General features: G+C 39.8%; 1 protein-coding gene and 1 non-coding gene across 2 annotated transcripts; one reads left to right on the top strand and one right to left on the bottom strand.

Moving 5' to 3' along the window:
- Positions 1-4,594: 4,594 nt before the first annotated feature.
- trnap-ugg (transfer RNA proline (anticodon UGG)) lies at positions 4,595-4,666 on the bottom strand. The gene has a single exon. It is a non-coding gene; the product is annotated as a tRNA-Pro (tRNA).
- A 5,401-nt stretch (positions 4,667-10,067) lies between these two features.
- septin2 (septin 2) lies at positions 10,068-20,346 on the top strand. The gene is made up of 13 exons (XM_073490989.1): positions 10,068-10,209; positions 11,197-11,238; positions 12,484-12,598; positions 14,442-14,528; positions 14,663-14,786; positions 15,028-15,162; positions 15,343-15,460; positions 15,805-15,906; positions 16,127-16,272; positions 16,509-16,592; positions 17,668-17,728; positions 18,839-18,935; positions 19,114-20,346. Exons 2-12 carry the CDS (start codon positions 11,215-11,217, stop codon positions 18,923-18,925), a joined length of 1,083 nt encoding a protein of 360 aa, XP_073347090.1. The 5' UTR covers positions 10,068-10,209; positions 11,197-11,214; the 3' UTR covers positions 18,926-18,935; positions 19,114-20,346.
- The last annotated feature ends 886 nt before the right edge of the window (positions 20,347-21,232 follow it).

Here is a 21,232-nt window from a genome sequence, read left to right as displayed (position 1 = left end):
CTTAACTATAAACTGAATGTGCACACCGCCACTCAGAAGTAGATGTGGGCGCTTATATGTAACAACATGGGATTACTGTATGGAGTATGTACTCAGGAAGCTCATTTTACAAGGAGGAATTCAATACCGTTTTAAGTGGAAGCTTCCAGGCCGCCTCAAAGGCACCCAAAATGGCTTCTGCAAAAAGGATTATTACCATGACAGAAACATGATGTGTTTCTCCACACACAGGCCTGTGCTGGTTAGCTGGAGCTCTGGGTTTAGGTTTTGGTGGTGGCGATAAACTCAGATATCAGGGCACCGACGAGAAGGAGGCCTTTATTTCATTTACCTCCCACAATCAAAGGCACGGCAGGCCTCCTCAACGGCAAAATAAATGGACATAAAAGATCCAGTGGTGCACACGGCGTCAGGGGTGGAGGTGATAAGACGTTTTCAGAGAGTGTTTTTCTCTGGGTTTCCTCAGAGCGGACGGGCTGGAGGGATAAAGTGATTGGCAGCAGGGGTCAGACAGTTGATCTGTCTCCTCATGGCTGTGCTGTTATCTGCTGTGCTGTAGGTTCAGGCCTGGCACACAGGAGGCGAGCACCGCCACACAGAGACAATGATTACTTCCACAGAGGAGCCATGTTTTAGAGAGAGATGAAACACTGTCTGAGAACAACAACATGAGAGTATCTGAAGGGCAGAATGGAGAAATCTGTTACCATCGTTTGTCGAGTTTCATTTTTATTCTTTCCACTGATTTACTTTAGACGGATGTGTTTTTGTGTACTCAGTCAGTGTTTGGTGTGACTTCTAAGAAAGGGCAGCGTTTCAACTCCACAGAGATGAAGGGGGGGGATGGGGGGGGGACGGGTAATAAGAAAAACTGCCAGCAGCACAAAATGGCTGTCGTAATCCGGTTATCCCCTGGGCTCTAAAGATACTGGTCCTCTCCTTAGGAGTCTATCTTTTCTTCTTATGTCAAAACTGTCCTCCATGCACTCAGGTGGATTAAGGAGTCACACTGTAGAAAGAAATTGACAGGTACAGAAAGACCTGGGGGTGAAAAGGAAATGAAAGAGGACACGGAGAGCCAGGCCGGGGCCGAGAGAGCGTGCCAACGTCTGACAAGAAAAGAATCTATCAGAACAACTCCAAGAGAAAAGAGAAAATAATGCTGATGTTTCCTACTAATTTACTCTATTGATTAATTGAATAATCATTGGCAGAGCCGATTAAGCATCTGTTATCCTGTGAGGTGGCTTTTCTTTCGCTGAATGGCTGACGTGTTTGACAGCTGTATTGTTCACTGATGCTGCTGCATTATCTGACTACGTCATGTTACGTCCGATGGCAGCTCCACTGGAAGGTCCAATATTAAAACTCACTTAGAGCAGATTACATTCTGAATTATATAAATATCATCTTCTTTTGTTGATAAAAACCTAAACAAAAGGCTCTACTTCACAGCTGCTGAAGGACATGCCCTGTTTGACACTAACCAGATGGCTTCCAGCTCGATTGATTAGTTTTGATAATCATTTAAAAACATCAGCATTATTTTCTCTTTTCTCTTGGAGTTGTTCTGATAGATTCTTTTCTTGTCAGACGTTGGCACGCTCTCTCGGCCCCGGCCTGGCTCTCCGTGTCCTCTTTCATTTCCTTTTCACCCCCAGGTCTTTCTGTACCTGTCAATTTCTTTCTAAAGTTCAGATGCACTCACACTTCAAAATTTTGTCATTTCAGCTCCAAATAAATACACTGTAATCCAAAAACTACATTCAAGTCCAACAAGAGTTTTTGACACTTCTGAGCAGTCCATTAGGAAACATTTCAGGGGGAAAATCCCCAAGATTTTCCGTGCTCTGGGGGGGATTTCACTAAATCTTGTGCTTATTCTCATGATACTTAGGAAAAGTAAAGCGGTTTTAATAGCTTCCCCTTGACACATTGATGGTGGAATATGCTTTGGCTCTGTGGTAGATAGCTTCAATCCCCAGAGGTTGAGAGAGAGTGGAGAGAGATCGGCTCGTCTCTGCCTGCCACTACACTTTCATAAGGCCCCATCTAAACTAAATTAATACACTTCCTCCAACATCTGAGGATAAACCTGAGGGCCACATTACTGTGGCAGCCCCTATCAGCCAGCTTGTAATACAACCGAGTCAGCAGTCAATGAGATACATTTGCAACCAGGCATTTGTCAGCGACTCAGTGCCACAGAGGCAGGAGATTTAAAATGTCCTGCAGTAAATTAAATGCTGCTTGAAAAGTGAAAGGTGCCGGCTAAGCAGGCGGCTGCTTACTTTAAATGACAGACTGGTTAAGAGGGCGATGATGGTGTGGTGATGGAGGGAGGAGGAAACTGAACCAGGGGAGAGAAGTATGTTTCCTGATCATGGCTGCAATGCATTTTATACACTGGAGACTATATTTTATTTCTGTATCCATGACTCCAACATTTGGATTGAATATGATCTATATACATCTGTGACACTCAACTTAGGGCCTGTGGGCTAAATCTGATGCGTCTTATTTACCATGAAAATAAATTGATTCACACTGGGAATTTCAATACCAATCATGTCCCATGGCTGACAGATATGCCAGTTAGATAAATGATAAATCAGGCTTTAGGTAACAGAGAGAAGGCTGATGTTTGTGTGATGGCCTTTCAGGCTGAGCAAAGTGCAGATGGTACGGTGAGCTACGCAAGGGAAGATAGAGGAGAAAAGGTTATGCAGAAATTAGGATAATTTCTATCTCATAAATATGTATTTTACACTAAAAGATCTATTCATCCTGTCACTGGTTGGAGTAGTTCATGTTTATGGTTTATGTTCATTCCAACATACTGATGATACTGGTGATACTTTCCTGTAGATCTGATCATTTGGGAGAAGTGATTGGCTGAGATTCAGTGAGACAGATACATCAGGTAGCATCTTCAGATATAACAAGGATGTCTTAAGATTAAAGCAATTAAAGTGCTGAATCAATTAATTAGTTTGGTGTTGTATGTATACATTAAAGTATGATTATTGATCTACAATGCATTATAAATGTTTCAATAATCATTGATAAAGTACTTAGTGATATCTCAAACCTTTGAGTACATATACCATTTTGTGTTGCCATTATCTTGAGCCCCTGAGTTAATGATTACAGAAATGGTCTGTATGTGTAAATGTTTACATAAAGACACTTTGTTTTTTCTGTACCTCATTTCTTTTTCATCTCATACTTAAAGGACCACATGAGTGATTTTGCATTTTTAGGGCATCTACTAAAATTCATGTATCCTCCACAACCTTCCAGCAATTCAGACTCGGCCTCATCAGGATATGTGTTATGTTGTGGTGTGTGTAATGGGGTTACCAGTTTCTGTCAGCAAGTTTCTACCAGTTCATTTTTTAAAGTAACTCATGAAATGAAAGGAAATGTCGCCACCGTGAAAGTTACAATAACACATGCCATAAACACACGAGCAAAAAACACTGGTGTGGTCCTTTACCTTTATCTATTGCTTCCTCCCTGAGCAATGGGATTTTCATTTCAGCATTAATAAAAAAAAAAACTTTGAATTATCAGCAATTCCTTTCTCATTCATAGCAGAACAGAAACCCATTACTATATTAACAGGGTGGCTACAGGAAATAGGCACTTAACATATATAAAAACTCACACACGTCACCGTATGAACCTGCTCTACAAATGACAGAGCATGCCACCGCTAAGAGGCTTATGGAAATAATGGAAATAGTGTAGCTCCTGTGGTGATGATATGCTTGCTGCAACAGAAAGGGAAAGAGACTGGTATTTACCGAGATATCTCCTGGACTTGTGTTAAGCAGAGCGGTGGCTGTCCTGAGCCAGTGTGGAGGGAGGGGAGCAGAGATCCTGTTACAACAGCAGGCTCAGATAAACCCCAACTGAGTGAAGACAGAAAGGCATTAAGTGAGCATATCTTAAAGTAGTCTGATGCTCCTCCTGCGCCACTGAAGCAAGATTGTGCACAGAATAAGTACAGGCTGCAGGTGATTTAGACCCAGAACATATGACTGTGTTCATTTGTGAGCATGTTTTTTTAGCTCTTGGAAATCAGATGAGAAGTTTCCGCTGACACAGGTGACGACAGAGAGGAACTGAAAGAGGCTTCAGACTCAGAGAACTTCAGCGCATGCATTACTTTCCTTTATCCATCCTGTATGTAGACTGGTAAGACCTTGTGTTAAAGGTAAACTGTAGACTGTGTATAGTGTCTAAGAAGGGAAACTATCCTTAAATGAGACAATATCTCTGATGTGTGAAAAAGTGTGTAACCATTATAGAGCTGTCTGGTACAGATGAAAAGGAACCTTGTGCAGAATATATAAATATGTAATTACATTTTAATAAAGGAAAATAAAACATAAACTGAAAGCCCTGAGTGTGGTACTGCCAAAGTCCCCTAGAGACCAGTATAACAACACCTTATAGGCTTTGCCCACTTGAGCAGCCTCTCCTGTAAGTGTATCTTTTAGCAACAAAACAAGCTTGTAAACATATAACATGGGTTTTATCACTGATTGCACTCTGTGGTAGAAACCAATGATACATGGCAAAAGGTGGGCTCGTCCGGGATTTGAACCCGGGACCTCTCGCACCCAAAGCGAGAATCATACCCCTAGACCAACGAGCCGCTTGCAAATACCCAACATGGCACAGTTCATATACCTAACACTGACGACTACTGTACATGTTATCGATATATACTCCGTCGACACGTCGGCATTAAAACTCTACATGATTTTAAACCATTAGCTACAGGGAGCAGGACTAATGCTAGTTAACAGTTACAGTGGCTAGCAAGCTATGCTAGGTGGTCACCAGTGAGTCCTCACCGTCGGAGCTAACATTAGCAAACTGCATGAAAAAGTTCCTGACAGCTATCAAATTAGCTTAAAATGACAAACAGCCCACTGTGAAACATTAGACAACCATGTTCACAACTATATGGTTGGTTAGGCTCTTTGTTTTGGATAATGTAACACACTCAAATTAGCAGCAAACATGTCCTACTGAGAAAGTTACTGGTTATACTTACTTGAACTTAACACTCTTTAGGCCAGTCACCAATGCAGTTTCATCTCTATCTAACCCATTATGTTAGTTAAAACATTTGAAAAAATGTAAAGTAAAAATTATCTCCCCAGTCGAGAGAGTCTTTGCACCCCCCTTAGGTCGGCTGTTTTACTTACAATGTCTCTTTATCTGATAGAATAATGAATTTGCATAAAGATGTTGTCTTTGTTAAAGCCCCTTTTCAATATCATACATGAAACTACAACATGTCTGTTCATCTATGGATGGATACGGAATTTTTTCCCCCTCTCACCAAAACAGCAGGCTCAGGTAAGAGAGTGAGGTCAAAATCATGTTACCTGATACCTGAGTTGCCTTCTGGTCAGCAGCACACAGAGGGAGAGGGGATGGTAAGAGAGCAGGGTGGAGTCTCCACAGAGAGAGACAGTGAGCAAGAACCAGGTGAGAAAGTGGACAAGACTACATAGTTATAATGCCAACTCACATATTGTTTTCCCCACATTCATTGCAGTGGACTCTGCAATGATTTCACATTCCTAATTGGTGTATTTATAAAGGCTATTGTTACCAAATGTGGATTCTCCCAAACCTCCTTTTACATGTATTTATGTGACAGATACTCTGTTTGCTCTATTCATTATCAGATTATATGTCGTTTTCTAGCTGCATAGATTTGCTGCCGTCAAGGTGAGACGACACAGCTTCATGCTCCCAAAGTTTGTTCAGGCAATTTTAAAACATCTTTACTTTTTATTTATTTATTTTGAACTACTCTCTGTGGGCAACCCTGTATAGATAAATATAAGTTAAACTTTATAGACTAATCACATTTACAACCAGTTAATAATTGTTTTTTTGCTAAGTGAATTACTGTTGCTGGTTGTATGCTGGCTGTCATATGGTCTGTGTTTTGGTGATATCTTGGATAATTGCCTGTATAGTGGTTCCATGGTGTAATGGTTAGCACGCTGGACCTTTGAATTCAGTGATCTGAGTTCAAATCTCAGTGGTTGATTGCAGGCAGGTGAGACACAAATGATCTTAAATCAATATACAACTCTAAATGTCTCCACATGTTGGCTTAAGTCAATTTATGGTTTGTGAGGTAATGTGTGGCAGAAAGTTATCCACCAGGAATTTGTTCTTGCTTTTATGGCCAATGCAGTGACGTTCTGGAGATTGCGTTGTGGCAAAAGTTGAGCCAGTATACATCATGGGATGGATAGTACACCATCCCATGATGTATACTGTGTACTATAATGTACCATTAAATAGAACGAGCTACCGTCATTGGGCAACCTTGTATGAATACAGGTTAAATGAATAAATGAATGAATGAATGAACATATTTATTCACTATATCATGATATTTTTTTACCATATAGTGCCTGTTATTGTAATTTAGCCATTACACCATGGAACCACTATCAAATGCTTTATTTTAATTTCTGGGGACAGAAGGATTCTTAAACTGATGGACACAGTGGGATTATCACAACACTCAGCTTCTACTTGAAACATGGTTAATATACAGAGCAGATAAAGATAATGAGGTGCACAGACAAATCTCACCACACATTTTCTGTTTTCTGTCATGTCAGAGGTGTAGTGAAAGTCACGTGTTTAAATTAGAGAGCCAACTGAGAGGCCTGCCTGAGTTGTAACTGATGACTTTTCTGTATTTCAAACATATTTGCAAATAGTTTTGCTACAATAAAGGCCCTATACTTATCAAATTATCAGAAAATAACAACTAAGTGTCGACAATCAGAAAAAACTCAGTCAGTGAGATTTATTAAAGTCGCAATAAAGATTTCAGTCTGTTTTCACATTTTTGGATTGGAAAAAAAAACAGCCTCAGTTATTCACTCTTCAAACAGCATGTAGGCTGTATTTAACTATTGTTCACTGATAAATCTGCTCTCTCATGCTATGATGAAATTAGTGTCAGGTGGTGAAAACAGTCAGGATGAATGAGCAGTCTAAGGTGCTGCAGTCAGGTTGCAGTCTCCTCTGGACAACCTTTATTTCTGGAGAAGGCTGCTCTGTAGTGGTGAGGTGTGTCGGCTTCTGCCCTACATTTTGTTAGCATACCTGCTACCTTTGATAAAATAAATAATAATACAATTATAACTATTTCCTTTAACAATCTTGTACTTATAAAATCCACTAGAGGGCAGAAAAGACCAGTGTACAAGTGAAAGTCTATTTACTGAGTGCTGCTTAGTTAATGTGATACTGAATGAACCTCTAACAACAGCCCCAACAAGTTAAGAAATCTCAAATGTAAAGGTAATCCAGTCAAATCTGATCAGGACTGATTACATTATTTTGTTAAGAGGGGTACATAACAAAGTCGTATTAGTGCAAATATTTCACTGACATTACATGTGTATATATGTAACTGTACATATTCCTTGTAAATACATTGTTCTTCTTTTTTTCTTTTCCTTTAGTCACACTATGTATTTTGTTCTATTTTATTGCATGTCTTACTGTTAATATTATATTATAATTTAAATAATTGAATATCTGCTTGTGACTGTTTATCCTCAATCATTCAGACGTATTGCATTGATGCAAATATAGATTATTGTTCATTTAAGACTAAACTTCCCTTAGAAGCTGTGATATAAATATTTTTACCCTCTACTTTCCTGCTGCCATCTAACTTAACATGCTGTTTAAATGACTTGTCATTTTAATATGCAGTTACTGTGGAGATCCTGATGACTGGTTTTATATAACACATGTATCAAATGTAATCAGTTTTTTGTATATGAATATAAATGCAAACACACACTGTAACTTGTCCTGTAAAGATACTTGTTTATTGTGTATTAGAAAGACAAAGAAGTTATTGAGAATAGCATACCAGGCTACAGTGTAAGAACCAAACGATCTGTAACACTGATCGTCTTCAGGACAGTAAACCTTCTGTGATGGTCCTGCTGCAGCAGATCAAGGGGACATCTGGAGACGCTTGTCCTCGCTGGAAGTGGATAAAGACAGTGACCTCATCAACCCAACAAATGGAGTATTGATAGATATATGAGTCCTGATAATATCATGAAATAAATGTAAACTTATCTTTTTAATTGAGAGGGTTCACAGTGAACGCTGTATCCTTCTCCTCTCCACTTGTCTGGACTCCTCTTCTGTGAAGGACAAATAACAGATAAGGTGGGATAACAGCTAATAACTTCATCATCATGGTGTCAAAAGATGAACTATTGATCAGTGAAGAAATTCTCATAATAATATAATAAATATATATATTTATCTTTTTTGTGAACAGGATTCACAATGTATGCGTTGTCCTCTCTTTGCTGCTTGTCTCCTCTGGTCTTGGTCTTGTGTCATCTTTATGTCGTTTCATTTTCTCTGCTTTAAGATGAAACGGAAAATAATGATTAATAACCTCAGCAATAAGACAAACTAGATGTATAGATATACACTGATCAGCCACAACATTAAAACCACTGACAGGTGACGTGAATAACATTGATCATCTCATCACAATGCGATGTTCTGCTGGGAAACCTTGGGTGCTGGCATTCATGTGAATGCCACTTGACACCCACCACCCATCCAAACACTGTTGTGGACCAAGTACACCCCGTCATCACAACAACACTACCTGATGGCAGTGGCCCCCCAGCAGGACGATGTGCCCTGACACACCGCAAACACTGCTCAGGAACAGCTCGAGGAACACAGTAAAGGGCCCAAGGTGTTGACCGGGCCTCCAAATTCCCCAGATCCCAATCTGATCGAGCATCTGTACGACGTGCTGGAGCAGGTCTGATCCATGGAGGCCCCACCCCCCAACAAACAGGACCCAGAGGATCCACTATAAAACGCCCTGGTGCCAGACACCACAGGACACCCTCAGAGGTCTTAAGTCCATGTCTTGACAGGTCAGAGCTGTTTTGGCTGCACAAGGGGAACCTTCACAATATTAGGCAGGTGGTCATAATGTTATGCCTGATTGGTGTATATGAATAGTACAAACACTCTGACAATAATATAGGAAATAAAATGTATCTAAATGTTACTGGGGGAAAAACTGTTAATAACTTAATTGGTGGTGTAAGAATAAATGTAAGTATACTTATCTTTGTAAATGAGAGGGTTCACAGTGCATGCTGTCCTGTCTTCTCGCCTCTCTCTAAAAGACAAATGGCAGACAAGGAAGAAAACAGTTAACAAACAACTTCAGCAGCCAGAATAACTGTCCATCTGTCAAGGAAACTGATGACAAAAAAGATAAAAATGTTTACTTATCTTTTTTAGAAGAAGTGGCTAACAATCTTCTCACTGGTACTCCTCTTATTTTTCTAAAAGACAAATGGCAACAAACAACTTCAGCAGCCAGAAGAAGTAAATGAAATTGACTTGAAACTTAGAAGAACTGTCCATCTGTAGAGGAAACTGATAACAAAACAGATAAAAATGAATACTTATCTTTTTTTATTAGAAGGCTCACAATGTATGCTGTCTCCTGACAAATTGCAGATATGATTAACAGTTAATAACTTAAGAACAGAAGAAATATTGATCTTTATGTGAAATTTTTCACCCAACTTTCCATGAGTATGAGGGTGAATAGAAAATGACTTCATTTTTATTTTTGGCTGAACTTGCCCTTGAAGGGAACTTATATTATTTATTCTATTCAATACAGTACTTTATCTTTATCACATTCTGTCTTGTAACAGGGTGAAAAGTGGCAAAGACTGCAGGGGTTCACAGAGGAAAGTCACACATAAGTTCACTTTTGCTCTATCAACAAGTGGACTACTTGAATAATTCAGGGTAGCCAAAATAATCTTGTTTTAGGGGACCCAGAATTTCTAACTACGACCCTGCTTGATGCCATTATATATGCATATATGTAGCTGATACCCCCCAGACACAGCCAAGCAGGCTGACTTTCAGTGTCACCAGGGGAAGTGTTCATGTGCAGCTCAGTGCTGCCGCTGCCGCTCTCGCCCAGTGCATTGTGGTCTGTGTGCTAAAGGAAGCTGCTGCACCGGAATCTGAAGAATTTGAGGTGTCCGCCAAGTCTACTGTTCATCGTCGCCTCGTCTCTCTGTGTCTCTATCTGCACTGTGCTTTCGGCGGACAGACTGTAAGGTAACTTGTCCCTCTAGCTAGTTCGCCACTTATTAATCTAGAAGTTGTCTCCGTGCTGTGTTTATCGCGGTGTTGCTGTTAACCCGACGACGCTAACATTAGCCATTCAAGTGAACATCCTGCAGGAGAAGCTACTCGGCTAGTTAGTAGTCAACGCTATGCTAAGCCTGTCTTGTACCAGTCTACAGAACAGCTAGCCGGGGCTGTTAGCTTGGTAAATAGCTCTGAAGTGGTGTCGCTCTGTTCGCGTTTCAAAAAGAGGAATTAGCATGAAATAGTGTTTTTTTCACGGTAGATGTCGGCATCAACACATTTCACACCCACTGTGGGTTGGACCGTTATGAAAATAGTCGTTGCTAATTAGCGCAAACCGGCTGATCATTTCCATCCACTGATAGCTCAGGAGATTAGCCACTCGTGTTTGTTTCAGTCATTTCTATGATTAAACTGGAGGGGTAGGTCACCTTAAATCGGCTACAGCTAGCTTCTAAACTAGCTTGGACACATTTTATATTGCCCTGTCATACATACAGCCGTCTTCATCCTAACACGATGAGGGCTGTGGGTGTGTTTTTGACACTCTCAGCTCTTTTAAGGTGTTTAAATAAAACAACGTACAACACAACAACCAGCAACCAGACAGTAAACATATGACATATTGTGGATTAAGTAGTGGGATTAATAGCATAAGAATAGCTTAATCGCTTATCCTCATATCATTGCGCTGTAGTGGGACGCAGCTGTAACTTAATGCAGCTATCTGAGCAGGAAAAGGAGTTTTTTTGTGGTGAGACACTCTCACAGCACTCTCACAAACCAGACTTCCTGTCTCTCACACTGTCAGGCCTGTAAGTATGCAGCTGTATGAATGATCTCCATTTCAAAGAAGATCCAGAAGCAGGCCTGAATTGTAGCAGAATTTGACTTGATTTCAGTGATAGTTGTTTGTGCTTCTCAGTTTTTGATGCAATCTGTCTTTTCTGTCAGGCTTAACAAGAAGAGAAAATGTCTCAGGCCGACAAAATGAAGGTGAGTGTCCGAAACCAGATAACACATCTGAACCAGTACAGTATGCAGTTGTACCAGATTCCTACTTCTTCTTCTGAGACTGTTTGTCTAAATGGCTGAGCAGTAATAGTGATTTGAAAGTAAGATGTGTGCAAGTGCAATATGCTACAGATTAACACTACAGATTATAAACTACAAAAACGACAGTAAAATGAGGTTACCACCATTTAATGATCCTTGATGAGGATCTTATGATTTATGATTACTTATTTGAGATTCTTTGATTGTTTTTCCACTAAAAAAAGATGTGTCCTATTTGTGATGCCATAAAAATGTTTGTGTGATTCCACATTTGATAGTGATTCCAATATGTTTTAGTGCAATTTTAATTTTAAAGTTACAAAAATATTCTGACGATTAAGGGAATAATATCATGAATCATGTTGGACAGGATAATCATTAAATGAAATTATCATATTTTCCCATGCCTACTTGTGTTACAAAAGTAGACTGAAAGTCTGCTGTTGTCTTTGCTAATTCAGTCCAAAACGTCTTAAACTAATCATTCCCCCTATTTGCAGTTGGACATTTTGTGCTTCCCTGCTTTTCTCACATTATTTATGCATTGTTCAAAACACAGATATTACTGGTGGGTCACTCAGCTCTATGCTCAGTGTGCTTCTCCCCATCCTCATGACTCACTGCTGTGGCTTTATGCTGGTTGAAAGGCCCAAAGGCAGAGCGAGAACACATTGCTTTTCTGGCTTATCAGTCATGACCTTCACTGAAAGAACGGGGAAGGGAGGGTTCACTAATCATACAATACCGTGATGTCAAAATGAGAAAACTAAATAAGGAACTCGTGCCTTTTTGTATTTGATTTGAAATAGCCTAGCATTGCTGCAGGGGCGGTTAAATCCTATACTGTTGGTCTGCTTCTTACTGTGTAGGAAAGGGCCATAAACACTGGAATGATGGGTGGAAGGTCTTTTGCAAATAGACAGCAGAGAAATCACTGTTGCCCTCCTAAATATCCTGCCTGTTTGTGAACAGATGTCTACTCTGTGGCTTCTACTCGAGCGCTAATAATTGGCTGTCATGTTATAATGATGTTTAACGTCAACCTGATGTAGATTTATGACAACAATTACTTTTAGCTGAAGGAATGACGTGCAAAGCCACATCCTTACATAAGTTTCAATGTCGGTGTCTCCAAACATTTTTCTTGATGATGACTCTCCTGATGTTACACTTTTTTTTCTACAGCAGGGGCAGTTCTCCAACCCTGAGACCCCAGGGTATGTTGGATTTGCCAATCTGCCGAATCAGGTTCATCGCAAGTCAGTGAAGAAAGGATTTGAGTTTACGTTGATGGTGGTAGGTGAGTGAGTGTGTCTCAGGCCTTTTCTTGTTTTTTTGCTCTTCAGGTTTTATTTGGTCTGAAAAATGATAGTGTATCTCAGTGATAACAAGCTAGACAGCAAGAGTAAACATGAACATTTAAGGAATGTGTTTCAGTGTTTTTGGCTCATGTGAGTTTGTTTTTTCATGTTAAATTTATGGTGGGATCTTGGCCATTAGCCTGCACGATATACAGTTGTTGCTGTGACATGCTTTCTTTTTATAATAGCCTTCCTATAGGACAGTTTTACAACTCTTTCATCTCTGTAGTTCTTTTTGATTGTATGCTGAGAGTAAGCAAGTTGCTTCAAAGGTGTATTTTAGTGAACATGAAGGCTTTCGGTGTGTAGAAAATGGCAGATGTCACATCAGTGTAGTTGCTCAGCTGGCGTCAGCAGCAGCATCATGCGAGTGCTGTGACTGTGTGAACCTCCCTGCTTGTTGGTACGGGGGGAGGGTAGAAGCTCCCCTGAACACTGCTCATCCTTTTGCTTTAAAATAAACCAGAGAGGAATGCAGCCAGCAGGCCTCGAGGGATTGATTCACACAGTGGACAAGGCCTGCTGGTCCCTCTACTGCAAGAATACTCATTGAGTGCTTATTTAACCCTCTGCGTGACCCATCTTCTTAAATGCAGCAGCGATTTCCTGCGAATTTAGATAGCTGCTGTTGTCACCCACTCATTGAAATTCCTAATTTCTCCTTGAAGTGCATCACTTTTGTTAATGCTTACCCTCAAACAATGGTACTTTCTCCTCTGAAGTTCCTTTTCTACATGCTCCTGAAATGTAGACTTTCCATACAAGACGTTCTGGAAAGTTGCCAGTTCAGGACGTAGTAAAGACTTCTGTAAATCTTTTGCCATGACTCTCTTGGGAACCACAGTAGCAGCATTCCTGGGTAAAGCACTCAGGCTTTAAGTTGAGCATCTGTAACTCTGTGACCGTGAGACTTGAGGAACATCATTTCTTACATATAGTTTCCTAAATTTTGATCACTGCTGTTGCTGAATTGCTGCTCTAGTTTTATTGATTTGCAAGACAGAAATTAGGCTTACTGTTAGACTAAAACAATACTGAACGGGCCTGGGAGAATACGTTGGAAGATATATTTATTCTGGTACAAAGCTTTTATTTAAAACTTCAATTAAACTGTGGATGTTTATTGTCTTTGTCATATTGCCACGTGTTTGTAGTAGTCTAGCACCTGCTGTTGGCATATGGAGGATTGTTTAAATTTAGTTCACAACAAGAGGGAATATTTTTAGGATTAGTCAGTTATAAGGCAGATTTTGTTTGATTTATTTCATTCATGATCAGATAATCTCAGCAGAGACATTTAAACAAAATCGGTCTCAGTCTTCACTGCACAGTTTCTTCAATCCATTGCAGACTCTCATGTAAAGCTGGAGTCAAGCTAGAAGAGGATGTCCAGGTTTTTAGTTCTTGCTGATAATGTTTGTGAGAGTGAAACTGTCCAGTGTTCTCCTTCTTGACCTGAGAGCTGCTGACTGATTATAAACACTTTCACTCCTTCCTTAGGTCTTAAAGGTTATTTAATCAGCCACCTGACATAGTTCTAGGAAAGATTAATGCTCAAGTCAGATTTAGTGTCACGTATTTCCGGGTGGAGCGTGGCCTGCTGTGCGTCACAGTGCAGCTGTCTTGTTTCCTGCAGCACAGTTATGATCTCCTTTGTTCTAGTCATTGAAACTGAACATTGTATTAGAAGAGGTTTACACCAACCAGAACCTGTAATCTTAATAATTTCCTTATTTTGACTTCTCAAACTGTTGCTGACTGCATGTTGATTGTTGTCAAAAGGTGAATCTGGACTTGGAAAATCCACCCTGATCAACAGCCTATTCCTCACTGACCTTTACCCTGAGAGAGTCATCCCTGGAGCAGCAGGTAAGAAAGCAGGTTTTTGTAAAGCACTTTGTGTATTAAAAGCACATAATAAACAAATACAACTCAGTGGAGTTGTTTAATGAAAATCTTAAACTGACAGTGTCTTTACATGTTATTTTTTTTGCTTCTAACAGAAAAGATTGAAAGAACGGTTCAGATCGAGGCGTCGACAGTAGAAATTGAGGAGCGAGGGGTAAAGCTCCGTCTCACTGTGGTCGACACACCAGGATACGGAGACGCCATCAACAGCCAAGACTGGTATGATATCTGTAGGGCGTATGCTGATGAAGAGATGAGGAATTTTTAATTACCCAGCGTCAATCTGTGATGTTGGGCAGTTAAATGCTTGTTTGAATGTTTTAAATCATAAGGACAGCACAAGGCAAATTTATTTTTCATCTTGGCTTTGGATTTTAATAGTCAGTGGCTTTGCTGTCAGCATGGCTGAGTTCTGGTACAGTGATACAGGGTACACATGATGTTTATTTTTCTCATCCAGTTTCAGCACCATTATCAGCTACATCGATGACCAGTTTGAGCGCTACCTCCATGATGAGAGCGGTCTAAATCGTAGACACATCGTTGACAACAGAGTTCACTGCTGCTTCTATTTCATCTCCCCACTTGGCCATGGGTGAGTCCCTCTGCACATCCTTGCACACCCTTGCACACATACAGGGATTTTCAGTCAATAAAGTTTCACTGAAGTTATTTTCTATTTTGCTAACCATATTTGTCACACTCTCTTTTCATAAATACTTGAATTTTTTTGTCTCTCTTTGACGTCATGCCTGTCTGTTTCCTGTCCACCCAGCCTGAAACCCCTGGATGTTCAGTTTATGAAGGCCATTCACAATAAGGTCAATGTGGTTCCTGTCATCGCCAAGGCAGACACACTCACCCTCAGAGAGAGGGAGAGGCTTAAGCGCAGGGTGAGAACAATAGTCACCCATTGTTCAGGAACTTTTCCAGTTCCTGAAATAAAGAGTAGCTATCATGTGCTCATGGTTTACTCTTCCAGTGTGTGAAAAATACTGTTTGTACATAAAGAACCATATTGAAACTGGGCTTTCATATAGCAATAATTTAAAAGATATTTGCATCTTTTTACTGCATGGACAGCCCAGTTTAACGAAAAGACCATCTTTCCAGTGCTGAAATACTTATTTAATTACAGATAAAGTCATGGTTAGATGGGGTATTTTCACTGTGTATATATATAACAGTTAATAAACGGTGATACTAACCTGTATTTTGTTACTGTTGCCTCGGTAAGATTCTGGATGAGATCGATGAACATGGTATCAAGATTTACCACCTTCCTGATGCTGAGTCTGATGAAGATGAGGACTTCAAAGAACAGACCAGGATCCTCAAGGTAAGCTTTCCATTCCCCGTTAAGCTTTTCAGCCGTAAAAAGACAATTTGGTGGGGTTTTTTTGTTGTTTTTTTTTGTAACACAGGAATGGGAATCTTGATAAAAGCTTTGTGAACTGAAAAACACCCCAATTCTTTATGGATTTCTTTTAAGTGTTGTAGTTATTTTTTTGTGTGGTTGAGCCAAGACTACAGACACATGGACTACTCTTCTTTTCCAGGCTAGCATCCCATTCGCTGTTGTGGGATCCAACCAGCAGATTGAGGCCAAGGGGAAGAAGGTGAGGGGTCGCCTGTACCCCTGGGGAGTGGTGGAGGTGGAGAATCCAGAGCACAACGATTTCCTCAAGCTGCGGATCATGCTCATGTGAGTGAAAGAGGAGCCTAAAACCTCATGCTCTCCCTATCCTTTAAAATTTTTGTGATACGAGTAAAGTGACATTAAGATTTACTGACCTGCCTGTTTTCCCCAAACTTCTGTGAAGTGAAAAGAAAAGGTAGTAAGCTTGCCAGAATGCATTTAAACATGATGAGAGCAAATACACCTGCCAAAAGCTTTTTGTTGAGAGTATTTATTGGTTGCTGACTTTCACACTCCCACAGAACCCACATGCAGGATCTACAGGAAGTGACCCAGGACCTCCACTACGAGAACTTCCGCTCGGACCGCCTCAAGCGGGGTGGCAGGTTGTCCTCCCATGGTTACATTCTGCCTCTTTCTCCTGCGTACGTACCTGTCTGTCAGCTTGCTTCTCTGCACCTCCCCCACCTCAAACAGCAAACCTCTGATTAGACTTAAATCATATACGATAAATACAGTAGTGTTATAAAACAGAACACAGAAATGCACATACCACAGATGTTACTGTGATGAAACATCCAGAGCTGTGTAAATGGAAGCTGAGTTAATGGATCATGTACCTCCAGTGATTCCTCTGTTGTCTGTTCACACAGTGTAATGTTGTTGAACTAGTGTCAATCTAGTCCAGTAGCTCTAACTCATCATTTTGCATTTTAACTTCATCAGGCAGGCCGTGGTAGGGAGGCAGAATTGAATTTCACGTTGTGGGTTGTGGTTTTACATGGTTAGTTGGTAGCTAAATGGTACATGTAGTCTGAGTATTGCAGAGGTTGTAAACAGGATTACTGTGTGTGTCATTTAACATAGTGTGGATATATCATCATTTAACCCTCATTGTAGACCAGAAACAATCTTTTAGACTTTCTTCTAAAGCCATACCAGGATAACAGGAGTGGCTTTACTGCCGTCTCATTGGCTCGCCATCTGTCCAATGATGGCTGCCTGGTCTTGATTTGTCCAAACCCATGTGTGGACTATTGAGGTACCTTTTTTTCATCATCTGGGGGAGGTAACGCTGCTCCCCTACCTCTCGCACTTGCTTCCTCTCTCTCAAATCTTGCCGCTTTCACCTCTTTGTAGATATTTGTTGTAGATGCCCACTGTTCCATCTTTTCTGCAAAGGAAAACTCCACTAACCCACTGACCCCTTCTTCACTTTCTCAATGTGGCAATTGTCATGTTTGCCTAACGCTATACTTGAAATGGTACATCACGCATGCACACACACAAATCTTTTATTAATCAACACACAAAGTGATTTCACATGTTTAACCTCTCTGACTGTGCATTTAACTTAATGCGTCTTTTATTAATCAGCACACATTCTGCAGAAATATTGGAGGTTGATTCTGTAGCATCACAGTAACATCAAAAGTAACTATAGTTGTGTCATCGATGCAGAAAGGGACCGGAGCCAGAGGAAATGGACAAGGATATGATCCTGCAGGAGAAGGAGGCTGAGGTAAAATGTTTCAGACACTACACCACTTTTCGCCTGCTGGCTGTCCTCTTATTTTAAGTATATCTATCTAACGCATGGAAGAAAAGTGTATATACTCAAAAAGAAACTTTCTTTTAAGATCATTCACTCCTACATGTTACAATTTAAAAGCTGGGAACAATCACACATTTATAAAAACTGTAAAAACTCATAATACATGTGTTAAACTGTAAATGATTCAGGTTCACATTTGGTTTCTGGTCAAGCAATCATTGTGGGACCAGTTGTTTCTAGTTAATCCCCTCTTCTCATTTCTCAATTTGTACATCCGCAATTTCTTTTCTCGCCTCTGCTCCTTATGTCTTAGTCTCTCCCAAATGAGATCCGAGCAGAGGAGGTGAGGAAAGACACACTTGGAGAGGAGTAGAGGCAACAGGCATTTAACAAAATTAGACATCCGTGCTCTGGAGCATCATTTTAAATCAAAGTCAATTAAATGAGAGGTGTGGCACAGATGCATCATCCGTCCATTATTTTGTTATAGTGTCCTGCTGCATTTATGATCTCTGTCAGATGAGCGTAACAGTGATCATGGCAACTTGTATACCTACTTTTAACTCAATTAACAATGTGGGATACATGGGACGTATAATATCAAGGTGAAATGTCATTAACAAATGCAGTAGGAACAGAACCTTAAGAGGCGCTACAGCAAAGGACGGAAAGTTTGAGCACACATTTAATCATCTTAAAGCACTAATACAACTAAGCAATACAAAAACAACATTTGTAGACTCATGTCCCCGCCATGGTTTGTATATTCCAGCTTTGTTTCACACCTCTTTTTAAAAGTCAAAGGTGCTGACAAGCCTCCTCTCTCCTCGAGATGCATTTAGGAATTGAGACACCATTCAAGATGGCATGCTGAGATCAATTTCCAGGTCACAGGCAGGAGGACAGAGGAGAGAGGAAGACACAACATAGAGAAATTAGAAGAACCTTAAGACTGAAGGCTCAGGAAAAAGCTGACACCTTCAAAATCTCAGCTGTCTGAGTGAATGGGATTTTTTCTTGTTTCTAAGAACAGCTGTTGTTTCCCTGCCATTCATGTTGATGCTCTGTGTCACACAGTTGAGACGAATGCAGGAGATGATTGCTAAGATGCAGGCCCAGATGCAGAAGCAGGGAGACGGAGAGGGAGATGGCCCCCATGCGTGAAAAGTCTGCGGTAGGAGTGGACACACTCAACACCTACTCTAATGCAGACACATTACATACATGACACTGTATTTACTGAACAATAAGACGTCTAATTTCCTGCATTTAAAGAACTGTAATTTGTATTCTTTGAAGCCTTGCTTGATTTTTTTTGATGATGTAACTTTTTGTCTTCCTTTCCACTGCAGGTGTTTGAGCCACTGCTCGAGTTTGACTAGAGGGAGACGGATGATAGCAGAGAAGGTGTGAAGGCCATCTGGTTATTGACTCGTACTGCTTGCCACTATTTTTATTCCAATCCTACACGGGATGTGGAGTCATTTTTTTTTTTTTATATACATACAGTTAAGTATATTCAAACAGTGTTAAGTTTATATATTTACACACAGTTCTATTTCTTCATTTTTTAAATATTGTTTCATTTCCTTAAAACTTATGCCAGTTATTCAAATGAAGTCACGTGACCCATCTTTTAAAATGGTGGCATATATCTTGGGATGTTCTGTTACTTTTCCATTTTTTTTTGTTCCCTTACTGTTTTTGCTATTGAGAAAACCAAAGTATCGCTGCTTGTATTCAGTGCTTTTAGTGCTAAAACATCTCTCGAAGCGCGTGCTAACCTTTGCTCTGTGAAAGGGCTTCATTGGGAGAGCCAACAATGGTGAAAATTAGTAGCAGAAATATGCTTTTCATGCCATTGTTATGCCATTGTGTCAATACTCTTTTTGTCAAGAGAAACCATGATTTCATATTCCCTCTGGTTAAGAAACCACACAAGCCTCCCTTTGATAGGGTCCACCCTGCTCAGTATTAATCACAATACCCTCCTCATGTGCATGCAACTCTCGAGACTGTCTGGTAAAAATTCAGGTGAATTTCCCCTCTAGTGATGTGTTGGGATCAGCTTCCAGTCCAAATCTTCTTCATTAGTGCAGTTCTCAGATCAGTGTCTCTAAGTACGACAGAATTCAAGTGTTTGAGTTTTGAGTTTGATACAAATTTAATAAACTGTGACCCTCGACCTCTTCCAGTCTTCCTGTAGACCTGACAAATGAAGGACAGGCAAATGAGGTTTGATGCCTCTGTTTGGTGCTTTCAGTGAGCTAGATGTATTTACTCCACGTCTCCTACACTCTGTAAAGTGAAGTCATGTGCCAGGGAGCATTAACTGTTATGTTGTTATTGATGCAGTGAGATTTAAAGAGGTATAAACTTGTACCTGTCCCAACTGCTGAGTACTTTGTGGTTTCCACGACCGCAGAGATTAACGGTGACCCGATGAGGTCAGTGTAGCCAACGTTTCCCTCACCAGCCAAGATGTGAGTTCTTGACATTCCTCTTTGTGCTGTTTTTATCCAATATTAAAGTACCAAATATTGTTTTTGATGCATATATTGTAATAAAAGTTTTATTAAACTTTATTAATCTCTTGTGTGATTTGAGCTTTTTAGTTATCTTCCTTCACATAAACTAGATTTTATAAGTATTAGGCTTTAAAAGTAATCAAAATGACTTGAATCTTAGGTCTTAAATGGCGCAATCGTTCTATCCAATTTAAATGTATCTTTTCTAATTTTGGTCGAAACAAGTCAAGCTCTTCTGCATAACTTAAATCTTAATAGCAAACAAATACTCTCTTCTTACTTTATATTTGCACTTACCTATTGGCAGTGATGGAATATAACATTTACTCAAGTACTGTACTTAAGTATAATTTGAGATACTTGAGTATTAACATTTTCTGCTACCCTTATACTTCAACTTAACTACATTTTGGAGGCAAATATGATATTATTTGATAACCTTAGTTACTTTGCAGATTATGTGCTGCACCAGAGCCAAAGTAAATTAAATATATATTTTATGGGCAATCAGATTAAAAAATAACTTGATTCAGAAAAATCATGACTATGGGATCTGATAATCAGTAGTATATAGTTTATGCATAAATGTAAATGTATGTATAGTTTACTTTTACTTCGTTTTGATACTTAACTACATTTGATATGAGATACTTTAAAACTTTTACTTAAAGTCATCCACATAGCACTTAACTTTTACCTTAGTAATATTTTAACACAATATTTTTACTTTTACTCAAGTATGAATCTTGGATACCTTTTACAACACTGTCTATTGACAAAATGTAGATTAACCATGCTTCCTCAAATATCCTAATTCCTAATTAAAATCTACCTCTGCATGGGAACACGAATATACAACTGCCTTTATACTGACCTGCAATACTTGAATAAGAAAAATAGTCCTGAATGTAGTAAAAAAAGAAATCCTCTTGAAAAGGTCTTA

The sequence above is a fragment of the Pagrus major genome, chromosome 21, assembly GCF_040436345.1.
Source record: "Pagrus major chromosome 21, Pma_NU_1.0".
Classification (NCBI taxonomy): Eukaryota; Metazoa; Chordata; class Actinopteri; order Spariformes; family Sparidae; genus Pagrus; species Pagrus major.
The sequence above is the reverse complement of the archived record's forward strand: the minus strand, read 5'-3'. Positions and strand labels throughout refer to the sequence as shown.